Source organism: Dermacentor albipictus, chromosome 7 (assembly GCF_038994185.2).
Source record: "Dermacentor albipictus isolate Rhodes 1998 colony chromosome 7, USDA_Dalb.pri_finalv2, whole genome shotgun sequence".
NCBI lineage: Eukaryota > Metazoa > Arthropoda > Arachnida > Ixodida > Ixodidae > Dermacentor > Dermacentor albipictus.
The window spans coordinates 11,202,208-11,216,641 of NC_091827.1; the positions used below are offsets into that span (position 1 = coordinate 11,202,208).

General features: G+C 44.7%; 1 protein-coding gene across 1 annotated transcript in view; it reads left to right on the forward strand.

The window, feature by feature from the left end:
- LOC135904390 (E3 ubiquitin-protein ligase synoviolin B-like) overlaps positions 1–14,434 on the forward strand; it is a 35,797-nt gene extending 21,363 nt beyond the window's left edge. Inside the window, exons 16-23 of the mRNA XM_065435120.2 lie at positions 467–566; positions 1,168–1,233; positions 2,433–2,734; positions 4,221–4,388; positions 4,759–4,890; positions 7,983–8,166; positions 10,774–10,898; positions 13,554–14,434. Coding sequence (XP_065291192.2) covers positions 467–566; positions 1,168–1,233; positions 2,433–2,734; positions 4,221–4,388; positions 4,759–4,890; positions 7,983–8,166; positions 10,774–10,898; positions 13,554–13,741 — 1,265 coding nt within the window. The 3' untranslated portion in view covers positions 13,742–14,434. The remainder of the gene's footprint in view (positions 1–466; positions 567–1,167; positions 1,234–2,432; positions 2,735–4,220; positions 4,389–4,758; positions 4,891–7,982; positions 8,167–10,773; positions 10,899–13,553) is intronic.

Sequence of the window (14,434 nt, forward strand, 5' to 3'; positions counted from 1 at the left end):
CAGTGCACAACTAGCTTGTTTCAAATAGAACCAGTTTGTATATCGTGCAAGAAATGTTTTGTGGGAACTGAAGACAGATGGCCAAGATTTGCTGTTTGCATATTGAGCATAAGTGTGAGCCTATCTGATATCCAATTATAACTTGATTGTTACTTTTGAAGTCCAAATTACTTTGAGCCAAGCCTTCATTGACCTGTGCAGTTGTCAGATGGAACCGTGAAATGTAGGCAGTTCAACATTTCATTGTTGGTTGAACCATCCACTGATAGAAATGCAGGATCGTAGAATCCAAGTATGTAGTGAAATTAACTGGCAGTTTTTATAAACTTTCTATCACAAGGCTCACAGCTACAACATTTTCCTACTGTTAAAATCTGTGTTGTATATTTAAGCAATGAAGGGTAGCCCATTGGGAAGAACTTGAGAAGGAAAGCATGTCTCTCGTGTTCTTTCTGGTTTCCTGCAGGTTTCATCAAGGTGGCGCTGTACTTGACCTTCATGGCAATCATGATTAAGATCCACACATTCCCACTCTTTGCGATCCGTCCCATGTACCTGAGCATGAGGTAAGAAGTTTATGCGATGTCGGTAAAGCTCTTAGCACTTACCTGTATTACTGAAGCGACCACCTTGACGCAGGTCTTGTCAATTTGAACTGGAAGATTAATGTTGTTGCACCAGTTTTATACACAATTCTTATTGTGGTTGCAGTCTTGGGGTCTGACAGCGATGTACTATAGTGCCCAGTATAAGCCACAGCACAAAAGCCTGTGGCAGAAAGCTCACACGTTTAGCTTATACTGAGCGTAATAGTGCATACCTTGTTAGATTTCTACAATTCATTATAAGTCTACACATTTGTAAAGAATTTAACATCTAAATTACATACAGCTGATTGTAGTTCTTTAAATGGGTACAGAACCCGTTACTATTTTTAATGCTTTCTCATTAGTTGCCAGAGTAAGTTGACTATAGTTAAGAGCAATGCATACTTGCTAGAGAAAACTTGGCTAAAAATAATTGCTTAATTGTGAGCTTGCCTAATAATGAGATTGCCCTTGTAGAAAATGTCAGTATAAAACTGCTGTCTTTTTACCTATTTGCTAGAAACCTGTAAGGAATTGAAGCACTAGATATGCATTCCTAAGCACTTGTATGTGTCTCCAGGGCTTTCAAGAAGGCCTTCAACGATGTCATTATGTCACGACGAGCGATCCGGAACATGAACACTCTGTAAGTAGTCTCGCATGTCTACTTTGCCCATCAAGCATTCCCCAATTCTTTCTGTCATGCATGCTTTGACCGTCACCATGTATATATATATATTTTTTGCTGACTGCTTCCTAAATGAATGACACCTTTTTTTTATGCACAGTGATTTAAGGAATACTGCAAACATAGTGTTCTTTCTGCAGATGTTCTCCAGTGTGGTAACTCTTGCATGACACAGATCATTCCAAGTTGCTGGCTCATTGTGGGGCTTTTCCCCAGGCACCATATCCTCCAGTCTCAAATAAATTATAAGGCCAACTAGGAGATGCTCAACACTAGGAAATCTTTCAAATTATATTGCTTGTTAGTTCAGTGTAACATATGGATTCACTTCTAACTTGTTGCACAGATTTCTCTATCTTTACAGTGTTCACTCCACGAAAATGACATCTCACAGCATTTACAGACAGCTTTAGGATAGCGTACAGGGTAATTTGCGTACTGTTATGGTGGGAGTGACTCGAAGACTTTTGCAAAGATATAACAAAAATGTAAGCAGGCACTGTGCCATTTGGTTGGTGGTCAAACTAATCCTCGACCTGACAATTCATTAGTGGCAGCTTGTCATGTTTGTGCTGATGCATCTCGTCAGGCCTACAGACACTGGAATCACTAAATGATACCGGCTGTTTGATTGGCTTACTGTTTATTACTTGCAATTAAGTTAAGTTGAGAAGCTGAAGCTTAATTTACCATTTATTGGCAACCAATGATAGCGAGAGTGCAGATATCGGGGCAATCCATTTTGAAGTGGCAGTCACAGGTGCTGCCATGTGTGACGTCATATCTCAGCTTACCTAAATACTCTGTATGTTTATCTAGCTGAATAACATACCATGCCTATATAGCCACAGGCCATTGTGTTTGTTGGCATACTCTGATATATTGTAAAGCTGCCAAATGTTTTCCAAGTTGGAGGTGCCTGTGAATTTCCATTTGCAAACAATATCTTTGACAGTGTGTCTCGTGACTTGTTTAAAAAGCTGCTAAGACGCAATTGTCATCCATGTTAGAAAAAGTACAAAAGGACAAAGACAGAAGAACGCAGGACGGACGCCTTTGTCTCTTTGCATTTTTCCTAGCAACCAACTCGCACCACTTAGTGCTCACTCAGCTTGCCATTTAGTCAGAATCTTCATCATCTCCCTTGTGGCATGCAGCTACCCAGACGCGACACCTGAGGAGTTAGCCTCAGCCGACAACGTGTGCATCATCTGCCGTGAGGAGATGGTGGGCGGCGGCAACAAGCGCCTGCCCTGCAGCCACATCTTCCACACAGCGTGCCTGCGCTCCTGGTTCCAGCGCCAGCAGACGTGCCCCACGTGCCGCATGGACGTACTCAGGCAGCCTGCCACCACGGCCGCGGCGGCTGCCGCCAACAACGGGGTGGCCCCGCCCCCAGCTGCCGGCCAGGCTGCGCCCCAGGTCCCGCCAAACATGCCCGGTCAGGCCTTTCCACAGTGTGAGTTGTAGGGGGGGGGGCGCTGTTTTGTGTGACTGTCTGAGAATACCGCCGTGGGTGCTGCCCTCTTCTTTGAGTTGGAATCTCGCAGGGAGATGGCCACACTGACAGATTGCATAGACCTAGTCATGTGAGGAGATGGGGACGTGAGTTTTTTTGTTGGAATAGGTGGTGTACACGTTGCACTTCCAGCACGACAGAAGCCAATGTCAAAGGCCAAGATTTTGTGTACTGCAGGTGCTAGAAGCAATTGCAGGCATTCGGAAGTGAAGGTTAGCTTTTGTCAAGGCTTGTTAAACTGAACTTTCAGTCATGTTAAAGTGCAGTGTAACTAGCTATATATTGTTAGTAAGGGTTAACTACAATTTACCAATCATAATTAAGACGTGTGTCATGGGAACTGATACCATATTTTAATAGTGGCAGCACTAATTCTGTTCAAAGTCAATGCCATTTTCTTACCAATGAAGCTTCTGTTCGTGGTAAAAGTGACACTTCAGGTGCCTTGAAATAGTCTTCTGTCACTTCAGTTTGACTTAACTGTCCGTTAAAATGTGACCGCCATTATTGTAAGTCTGATGCATGCTTGGCTGTGATCATGTCAGTGTGCTGCCGACAAGCACAGTCTGACCAGCAGCGCTCTGTCTCTATCACTTCTATCTGACCTTCATGCGATTTTTGCATTATACTAGTCACTAACAAGCTGTACTTTAGGGCTTGTGATACAAGGACAGGACGTTATAGAAATGTATTGAAGGAACAAAGTCATGCAGGTGCAACAAATGCAGACCACAGCAGCCTTTTGCAGAGTTGGTAGAAGCATGAATATGCTGGACAACATTTAATGGTCGACGTAATGTGCTGGCAAACTGAAAAATATCTTTATTGTTGACTGTGTGGCATTTTTCAGAATATACATGTTTTTCTGAGAGATGCCATACTACTTGTAGACCATCCTGACATCTTAAAGCACATGCACATTGTTATTATAAGTCATCTTCCTGTGCGCTTATGTGAAGCTGGCTTGCTGCACGGCGCAATGGTTTATTGGCTGAGGCGTTCTTCTGCAGAGCATAAGGTCGTGGGTACGATTCCTGGCCACAGCAGCTGCATAGTGACGACTGATGAGGGCAAAATGCGAAAATGCTCGTGTACTTAGATTTAGATACTTATTGAAGAAACCCAGGTGGTCAAAGTTAATACATAGAATCCTCCACTACGGCCTCCCTCATAACCCATTGTGCAGTTTTGGATGGTAAACCCCACAATTTAAGTTGTCCTACCCTGCTTTAGTATCTGGCTTCTTTGAAGCAAGTCACTTGAAAAATTCTCCTGGTATATCTCAGCGTGGCTTTGTCTCATAACTCAATTTTCTCACCTTGTGGTACAGTACAATATGCAGGATTGACGTGTAATGCTTCTATTATCTCACCCTTTCATGTCCTTAACTTGGTATTGTGTGGCTTCTCCCACCGTCTTCATGCAGGGCCTCCTGGGATGGCGGGCTTCCCACTGTTTCCACCATTTCAGCAGCTGCAGCAGCACTTCATACAGCACCAGCAGCAGCACCAGCAGCAGCACCAACAGCAGCAACAGCAGCAGCAGCAGCAGCAGCAACAACAACAGCAACAACAAAGGGGCACGCAACCTGCCGGTACGCCAGCTCCACATTGTTGCAGTCTCTTGGAGTGCTGTAGAAACCACTCAAGTGTGTAACTAGGCATCACTGCTAGACATTTAAATGGTATCGAGCTCTCTGTTCAGCCAGGCCATTTAACACGAAAGTACTTTAGTCTAAGCCTGCGACACAAGCCTGAGGCAGAGAATGAGGAAATGTATACAAGGGTTAGCTAGGGTTAGGTTAATAAGGTGAGGGTGCAGTGGCCATGCGTAATTGACTTGCTCAGGCCTGCTACATGGGCACCGTGTTCAGAAGCACTCTGGACACTTGTGCCATGTGACACCTGCCGGCTCCTGGTCTGGCGGGTGTGTGCTTCACTTTTGTTGCCCACTTTGCTGTGCAGCAGGTGCGCCCAGTCCATCTGCCAGCACTTCTGACCAGCAGCAGCATCAGCAGCCCAGTGCAGCCGAGGCTGGCGGCGCAGCAGGGGTGGCAGCTGGAACAGCTTTCTTCCTGCCTCCCTTTTTCCCATTGTGTACGTATCCAACCCTCCCCTCTTCTTCTTGTGTCCTGCAAGAGTGAGCATCAACTGGCCCAGTGGAAGCTCTCACGGTGGCCCACCTGCATTGCACAGTTGGCTCAAAGTGCAAGTGCAGCCACACCCAATTTCATACTTGTCGGGCAATGCTGCTGGGGAAGCTTCACTAGTAGTGCGCTCGTAAAAGTCTCTGCTGTGTTGATCTGCTACGTTCTCAATGAAACAACTGCTTGATGTATTAACACTAAAACTTATGGATTTTAGTTTACGCCAGCTCGAGTTTCATTTTGGGCTCGTTTGTGATTCCAGTGTGTGACATATGTGCTACCATGTTTTGGTTGTGAGTATAAGGGGGGAAAGCTGGTGCCACTGCTCACAGTAAAGTGCATGACACTTCACTTGTTAAGCGATAAATAGGTTCAAATCAGCAGTGCTTTTCATGCAATAATTATGCAATACGAGGGCAAATCAGAAAGTCTTTGCCCCTATAATTTATTTCTTTTAGCCAAATTACGGCTGTAAATGCGAAGTCAACATATGCATTCCCACTGGTGGACCTTTCTTGGACCAGCCCGGCTTTATTTGCGGGTAGCTTCGGGGCACGGCGCTGCTGTCAGTTGTTGAAGATGGCGGTTGTGCTTCACGCGTCCACAATGTACGAGCAACAAAGTGCAATTCGTTTTCTATGGAGCAAGGGACGAATGTCCGTCGAAATCCACGGGGAAATTCAGCTCGCGTATGGGGAAGGAAAGTTTTCGGTCCGCCGAAGAAGTTCCCGGCAGGACAGTGATTCACGTGCAACGGTGAAGCCAAAACAGCAGTCCGACAGTGGTTCCACAGTCAGTCAGCCAGACGAATTCTACCACAGGGGCACCTCAAATTTAGGGCTGTGATGGGACGAATGTCTGAACCAGTATGGGGACTATGTGGAAAAATAGTGTAAGGTATGTAGAATAGTGCGTATATTTATAATTACCTGTATGCACCTCATTTTGGCTAATAAAATATGGGGCCAAAGACTTTTGTCTTTGCCCTCGTATTTTTCAACATAAAATTATGAGGCATAATTTTACATCAATTAAGTGACACTTACCTACATCCGTGTTGCATTCGTACATTCTTTCCTACTATATTTAATGTAGATAAGTGAAGCACAACGTCGCATTAGCTGTGAGAAGACAATCACTTTCACGGTGTACATTGCACTGAATTTGGGTCAATTGCACATTGCAGGAAAGCTTGCTTGGCACTTTTCTCAGGGTCTACTTTGACAGTAGTGTGTGATGGGTGCCGAGGGAAGGAAAGTACGGTTGAGGGCAGCACAGTATTAGGTTGGTGGCAATGAGATTGTTAGGGACACTAAACGCAAATATTAAGTCAAGCTAAAGTGATTGATTAGGGCTCCAGAATCTCTAAGGCGTCAATATTATTGTAAACAGAGCCTTGGTAAACGAGAAATTGCGGTAAATGCAGGACACGGTTAGAGGCTCCCTCTGGGCATTCAAGTGCTTGCCCGATGACGAAGGCACTCCTCATTTAAATATGGTCACTAGTACTCAACTGCTCTATAAAAACATCATTGTATTGCTTTATAAGACGAAAGAAAATGCTACTGGTCCAGTTCTACTTCATTTTTAGAAAGAAGCTCACTGATATTGTCCTTGACCATGACACAGGTGATTGAAATGCTGGACTCTGTGCCACCCGCGCATTTGCATCTCGGTAGTTTTATTATCACATAGTTCTGCGCTGATTTTGCTGGCTCGCGAAACTTGCACAAACTGCAAGTAGCAGAGAATTACACTTCCAAGTGATGGCGCGGGATGCCCGAACAATCCACGTCACTTGACCAAAAGCAGCTGCGGCAGCGAATCCACCGCTCTGTCTTAGCTCGGTTTCTTCATGGTCCGTGTGTTTGCATTTTGTGCAAAAAACTGTACTGCCATCTGTCGGGCGCCGTTCTACTCACTGATGGCAGCAAAGGACAGTGATGGCATATGCAAAGTCACCACTTCCCGGTTTGGTAGTGGGATATTTGAATTGCGATAAAAGTATTCGGTCCTTTCAGATGCAATTTTCTCAAACTAAGTCTTTTCTCGGCACGAAACAAGCCCTGCAAGGTTCCTGGAATGCAGCTGAACAGATAGTTGGGCGAGTTGGTACGAATTCATAGTGAAATATTTAGCACGCACAATTGACAAGGACACAGTGAAGGGGGACACACGAGCGCTTACTCACAAATGTTTTATTTTGGAATGGTATTTAAACAGTCCGTGTGAACTTAGTGTCCCCTTAAACATGTTTGGAATAGTAAGAGTGACTATATAGGCTAGTTGTTTTGCGTGGCGGGAATTCGTTATCCTAGCAGAATGATTGAAGTCACAAGCAGGGACAGAAAGGACAGAACAAGCTATAGTACAGTTGTATAATAAATGTGAATGTAACGGAATTAGCTGGTATAGCAAACAAAATTTGAAATGTTTTTCTTCTGTATCGTTAGAGTGTAATGAATACACCTGACTTTCGTTGATTGGAATTTGGCCAAGTCAATCTTAACCGGAAGACTAGGCAGTGCCTGTACATAAGAGTTCGATACTTTACTTACATCCTAACATTGGCCTATGTTGAATAACTTCTTGACTGGTCAGTGTGAATGTGTCTGACCCAAATGGTGACCCTGATTGTGACCCGATGGCTGTCATGTCTTCTTGGCAGGGCGAGGGGACTATGAATGTCCCGAAAACACATTGCTTCCCACCAGGAAAGCTCCTTTTGGCCTGTCTTAGGAAGATTTTCAAGCGAAAATGGCAGTCATATCATTTCTACATTAGGAATGTGTTTGGACATTTTTTTTCTTCTTTTTTAAAAATTTGACCTGCAATTTGGTCAATTTTGTAGGTGCTGTCAAGGTCAAATCAATGGAAGCTGACTGTGTATCGAATATAGTGAAAATATTTTGTGTTGGATGCAACTTATTTAACTGAAGTTTGACTGTAACTGGTAGACCTCTGGCAAAGGCCTTTGCAATATACACTCTTCACACTTTTGTTCCTTTTGCTAACAACGTATCCCCATGCTGTTGGGTGCAGTGTTGCCACCGCCACCTCCGGTTCCCCCCGAAGGTCTGGAGGCCCTGTCCGCCGAGGAACTGAGCTCCATGGAGGGGCAGGAGCGTGAGCAGATAGCGGCGCGCATCCGCTGCCTGCGCAACATCCAGACGCTGCTCGATGCAGCCGTGCTGCAGCTGCAGCAGTACAGCTCTGTTGTGGCCAGGTGAGCCATGCAGCTCCCGACTTTGTTGTCGCTTTGCACATTTTACTCCCTGTCTCCCCAGCACTGTGAAGTGTATGGTGAATGCTATGGGTCGCATCTGCCAATCGGAACAGAGAACCCGAAGAAAGGATTCTTCGTTGTTCGCCCCCTTTGCTTAATGCCACCTGAATGGAAGCATCGTGGAAGTGTTACAGTGTCACACGATAAGCGAGCACCACCTCCTTCCTTCACTAGAATATTTAGCTGGCTCTCGTTACTGATTGTGTGCCACAAGCCCTGTAGCCTGTGCTGCACTGTACGTAATTGGTGAGGCCGAGTAGCCGGGTGTGCAAGGGATTTGAGGTCGTAATAGCAGTGTTTACATGCATGTGACATTTTTGGCCATTAGTAGAATAAAGTGATCTATCGTTGGATAAATCTAGTATTTTGGACTCCTGCCACCATACACTGCACAGTACAGGGGAGACAGAGCATTAAATGCCCCAAACAGCGGTAGTTTGTGATGAAGAGAGTACAATTTCAGTGGCCCATATTTACAGAAGGGTATCATATCAGGAATTCTGGGAACGCATTTGCTGTGGGATGACAACTGGCCAACCAATTGGCAGCTGCCACCTTTCAGGACATAAAAACAATAATTGTGGCTTATGGAGCAGGCCGCACGCTCTTTTTTTCACTTGTGAGTACACTACATCAGTACAATGCGCGTTGAAAAAATGTCTTTCTTTTCAATATAAATCAGATTAACACCAGTGAGTTACATAATTTGCCGCATTCACATAGTCATGTCCACTTCGAGGAGATGGAAGCCATGACAGCCGTGCTCGGCTACCACTGGACATGGCAACAGTTGTGGGCACACTGTTATATTTTATTATCTTGTAAGACTGTAAGTTTCCACAAAATAAATGTCACGTATATTTGTCGGCACGGATGAATGAAGGAGAGCCTGTCGACACCTGGTAGGTATATTCAGTATATGTCACAATGCGACAGCAAAAGCATGTGACCGGAAATGAGTGCTAAATTTAAGGGGGACGCGGGTCTTAAAAACCAAAAATCACGAAACAAGAAATAGATTTTTGGCAACTACTTGTTTCGGCATTTATAATGCCTAGTCTGCACCATATCAAAACGATTTGCCCCGAAACGCACCCCAAGTGTCCGACAAAATTTATTTTGTCAGCACGGACGGCAAGAAATTACCCAAAATCACGTAGAAACATCGAAGTTCACTGAGCTATTTCTTGTCTTTCCCACTGCTGAGTGCCGCCATCTTGGTATCGTTCAACAGCTCAAAGTTCCACCTTTCAGTTCCCCGTATCCTCGGCGACAATGACTGCATAGAAAAAGCACAAACATACAACAATCAGAAGCCGATCTGACGAAGCTCGCAATGCACGCGGCGCTCCTATTGGCTCAGTGCACCAACATGCTGAAAGGCACCTTCTGATTGGCTGTTGCTATGGCAACTAGGCCTAGCACATGCACTTGTCTGCCAGGCCTGGCAGTGTGTCGGTTCGAAAACCGCTGATACGCCGCTTCATTGTTCATTGTATTGCGAACGTAAGCGGCAAATCGACCCTGTCTAAAAAAAAAAAAAGTTTGAAACCGAACACGCGTCTACGAAAAGCGAAGTGCAAGCAGTTTCTGTTTTCTACGACAAGAAAGAGAAGGCGGTTATCCCAAGGTTCAGATGCGCCGACAAGATGGCGCCCGAGATAAGTGACTGCGTCGCGCAGTCTCATACCGCATCGGCAATAACGCAACAGCGAAGCTAACCGCTGCCCTCTATCCCCGCGTGTAGGTTTACTTCGGAGACCGCAGACAATGTGCCTATGCCTATTCCCGTGCCTCTCGCGCGTACGCGGGTTCGTGCTGGTGCATGCCAGATTCTGTTGGGAGCCTATGCGTGCACCTAATGTCTACATCAACAGAAGAATGTTGTGTTTTTAATTATATTGTAATTATTATTTGCCAGTTTTGAAGCTTGAAATTTATATTTTCCCAGTTCTTTTCTAGTTTTCTTTGTTTTTCTCAAGTATAGCTTTTTTGAAGTCTCAAATTTTGGGATCAGCACTGTGTACCTTCTACTCATTCAATTATCGTCGTTCTTTTTTATTGCCTTTTTTTAATGTATGAACAAACATAAAAGAAATTATAGTGCTTTTAAGTGGTTTTAATGTTGTTGAACTTTTCGTGACATGAAAACGAAAATAAAGATCCGCAGCGCCACACAATTTTGCGACAAATGCCTGAACCACTCAGTGGACTTCAAAAAGTGCCGTGTAGCAGCGTGACAACTCCTTTGAGTTGATAGAGTTGTGGCGTTTCGAAGGCTGTTGACTGGAAGGCCTTCCAAATGTGCCCGTGTGACACAGGTATAAGACGTTGCTGGTCATTGTCATTAACTTGGCTGGAACCTTTTAATTTGTGCCGTGATTTTTTTGCAAGTATTCTGGTGTCTTTTCGCTCACTGTGCTTTCAACCCAGCATTTGGTTTTGGTATTGGGTGCGAAAGTTGCCGTACTCTTGAGGTGAAACCTTTAAATATCTGGTGCGAAGCATTGCCAATGCTTTAGCTTGTGTCACCGCTTTTGACCACAGGGAAACAACGGCCGGGCAGCAGTCAACACAGCAGCAGCGGCCATCGTCAAGCGCAGCTGCTGGCGTGTCTTCTGCGGAGAGTGCAGCTGCCTCGGCACCAAGCCCTTTAGATCTGTCTGCATCAGGTATTGCTTTCTTTCTTGCTTCTTTTTGTGCTGTTTATAAAGAGGTTTAAAATTTGGTCAAGTTCTATGGTACAGAGCTGATATACAGGGTCAACTAAATCCACCTATTGTGGCATACTTGATAAGCTTATAGTACTGTATTCTGTAATCAAGCTTATGCTGTATTGAAGCGCTTTGTTTCATTTGCTCCGGAGCATGTAGCAGATCTTTACTATATGCTTTCAAGTTGGGCAAGTGCGTTTGGGCACTAATGCATTTTCTCCTCCTTTGGCAGAGTGTCTAGTCAGTTGTATTCAAAACTCCTGTGTTTCTGGAAAGCCTTTCTTTTAATACTAACTTCGGTAACATATTTTTGTAATACACTGGAACCACATTGATATGTTCTTTGCTGCTGCACTTTTCAGGCTGCTGCGTTACGTTTTCCCACTTGTGACCTAAATCCCATTGACTACCACGTGTTACATTTCCCTTTGATATGTCGCCATTGTGTAACGTTCACGCATATTGCATTTTGTTTGAATGTGACGGTCACATAAATTTAGTACTGCAGCCAGCAAGTATGTTGCAACAAGCAACAGGAACCTTGCAGCAAGCAATCAAAGTTTGTAACAAGTGTCCAAAGTTGCACACGACAGGCGCTTCACGAGCATATCTTGAGAAAAGTGCACAGAGCAGTTGGTGAAGCACCTGCAGAAGTTTGTATTGGTTAACACCCATTAGGAACCACGCACACTGGGCCAGACCTGCCAAGTGCAAGGCTACATATATATTTTGGGGCCGGCAAGTCTTATATGTGTTGCATAATCGCTGGTTCTCTTTAGTCAGCTTCGCTGCAATAGAGCTATGTTATGTGGTGAAGCATATTAAGAGTAGAAAGTCGCCACTGTCACGGACCCTGGTATGTGTTCCTTAATTATACACACGCGCATGCGCCGTCCCTGGTCACAGTATGAGTGCAAAGACGTCTAATGACTGTACTGGCAGCCACTCATAACTGTTGCCAACGTTGCTATGGTGATGTATGGCTTTCCTCGTGGTTACGTTTTCCTGGCTGTTACATCTTTTTTTTCATGGTCCCTTGAAAAACTTAATACACAAGTAATTTCGATGTAATAGTTCTGCGGAAACCCGCAAGGTGGAGAGAAGTAATTATTAAGGGAAAATGAGACATCTAGCCAAACTTAGCTAACTGCTGCAACGGAAACCCATATGGGTTCCTCGAAAGAAAAGCCTCTCAGTTGAAGAAAAATTCGTCCTGGTCCGGGACTTGAACCCGGGACCACCGCCTTTCCTGGGCAGCCGCTCTACCATCTGAGCTAACCAGGCGGCTAGCAGATGGCAGAGCAAAGTCGAATTCATCAACAACTCGAAGCAAAGACAAGAGTTGCCTTTGCTTCGAGTTGCCTCTGCCTCTTGCCTTTGCTTCGAGTTGTCGATGAATTCGAATTTGCCCTGCCACCTGCTAGCCGCCTCGTTAGCTCGGATGGTAGAGTGGCTGCCCCGGAAAGGCAGTGGTCCCGGGTTCGAGTCCCGGACCAGGACAAATTTTTCTTCAACTCAGAGGCTTTTTTTTCGAGGAACCTGTACGGGTTTCCTTTGTAGCAGTTAGCTACGTTTGGGTGGATGTCTCATTTTCCCTTAATAACAAGTAATTTTGCATCATTATACTGTTAAGTCGACATATTAAGAGGAAGCTTTAGCTCGGGTGCTCCTATCTAAATACATGTAAAAGGAGAATTTGTTTTTCTAGGCAACCACTGCACCAAATTTGACGAGGTTTGCTGCATTTAAAAGAAAAACTTAAAATCTAGTGACTGTTGGTTACGAATTTTCGATTTAGGTTGTCAATTTTTTATAAAACTTTGGCAAAAATCGCAAATTTTCAGAAAACGAAACTATCAAGTTTACAACTCCGTAACTCGGCAAGAAAAAATGATATCGCTATTCTGTGAATTGTACCTGATAGCACATCTAAAGCGGACAAAATTGATATGTTACACATGAACCTCAAAAAATGGGGAAATGTGTAATTACAACTTTTGCAGAACCCTCATAAACAACGTAACAAATTCACGTAAGATGTAAACTGACATAACAAATTTGTCCGCTTTGAATGGTCTAATGGATGCCGTTTACAGAATCGCGATATCTGTTTTTGATGCAGAGCTATTAGTTTGTAAACTTCGTGCTTCTATTTTTTTCAAACGCCTGAATTTTTGAAAATACTTTTAACAAAATTCAAGCCCTAAATCAAAATTCCACTTCCAACAGTCACTAGAATTTAACTTTTTCTCTCAAATGCAACAAATTTCATTAAAATCGGTCCAGGGGTTATCTCAGAAAAACGTTTTTGCGTTTTTACATGTATTTGAATAGGCCGCGTCGGAGTTGGGCCCGAGCTAAAGCTTCCTCTTAAATGAATTAGGTAGTGTGATACGGAGACGATTGGTGGAGCTAGTTGCTGCAGGTTACATGTTGAAAATTCTGCTTAGCTAACAGACAAAGTTGTGTAAACGTGTCCCTTTCTTTGTCTTCATCTGTTAGCCACACTGAATTTTCAGCAATTAGAGAACTTTTTCTGAATTTTGTACGTCTTTTTTCCGAAAAGAAGTTGGGGGCTAGAGGGCTGATTTCCTTTTTTGTGTGTTGCTGCAGGCTCCAAGGAGAGTGCGGCATCTGCATCAGCAGCGGGGCTGAGGCAATCTGACGATGACCCCAACGCTGAGGTGCGCCGGCGACGGCTCCAGCGGTTCTCCCAGGGCGCCATGCCTAATGGAGTTTCTAGTCCAGACGCAGCAACCGAGTCGAATGGCACCAACGACGACAGCAGGCATCCTCACTAGAGGCTTGCCGCCACCATTAAACACTTAGGACAGCAAGAGAAGCGACACACAGCAGCAGCAGCCGCCACCTCTTCTTTCTCACCGACCCAAGTTGTGGTCATTTTTTTTCTTAGCCTCTTTCCTCTCCCAAATGTCTCAACCCTGTCCATACCAGGACAAACGGAAAGACACCTCCACGCCAATATGACACAAATTTCGTTGTGGTATCGTCTTCACTGCTTTCGGTGCTCTCCTCACCTCAGCACCGACCAGGAGTCCCTGCCCCAAATTGGAAGACAATGTCCCGCTTTTCTTTGGTGATGCCGTTAGCAGAGGGGAGAGTGTTCACAGATGTGCCTCGCCTGTATATGTTTGCAGTTTTTTGGGGCAATTGTGAAATGAAGGATTGTCCCAGCCCTTGTTTTGTTACTCGTTTGCTCTTAATCTCTCGTCTTTCTCCTCAAGTGACTCTTGCACCAGCGGTGGTTATTGATTTGCTTGGACTGTCACGGGCACCTTCCTTCACCTTGACTCTTCCCTCCCTCTGCCCTACTGCAGTGGTGCCAAGCTAGAGTGCTGGCAGCGGTGGTGTTCTTATTTATTGTACAGATTGTGTATAAAATGCTTGACCAAGTAAAAAGGAATTCAGCCCAGGACTGTTAGACATTCCTTTTTAACGAAGAAGCCAGGCAATAAATGCACTCCTTTGAAGCA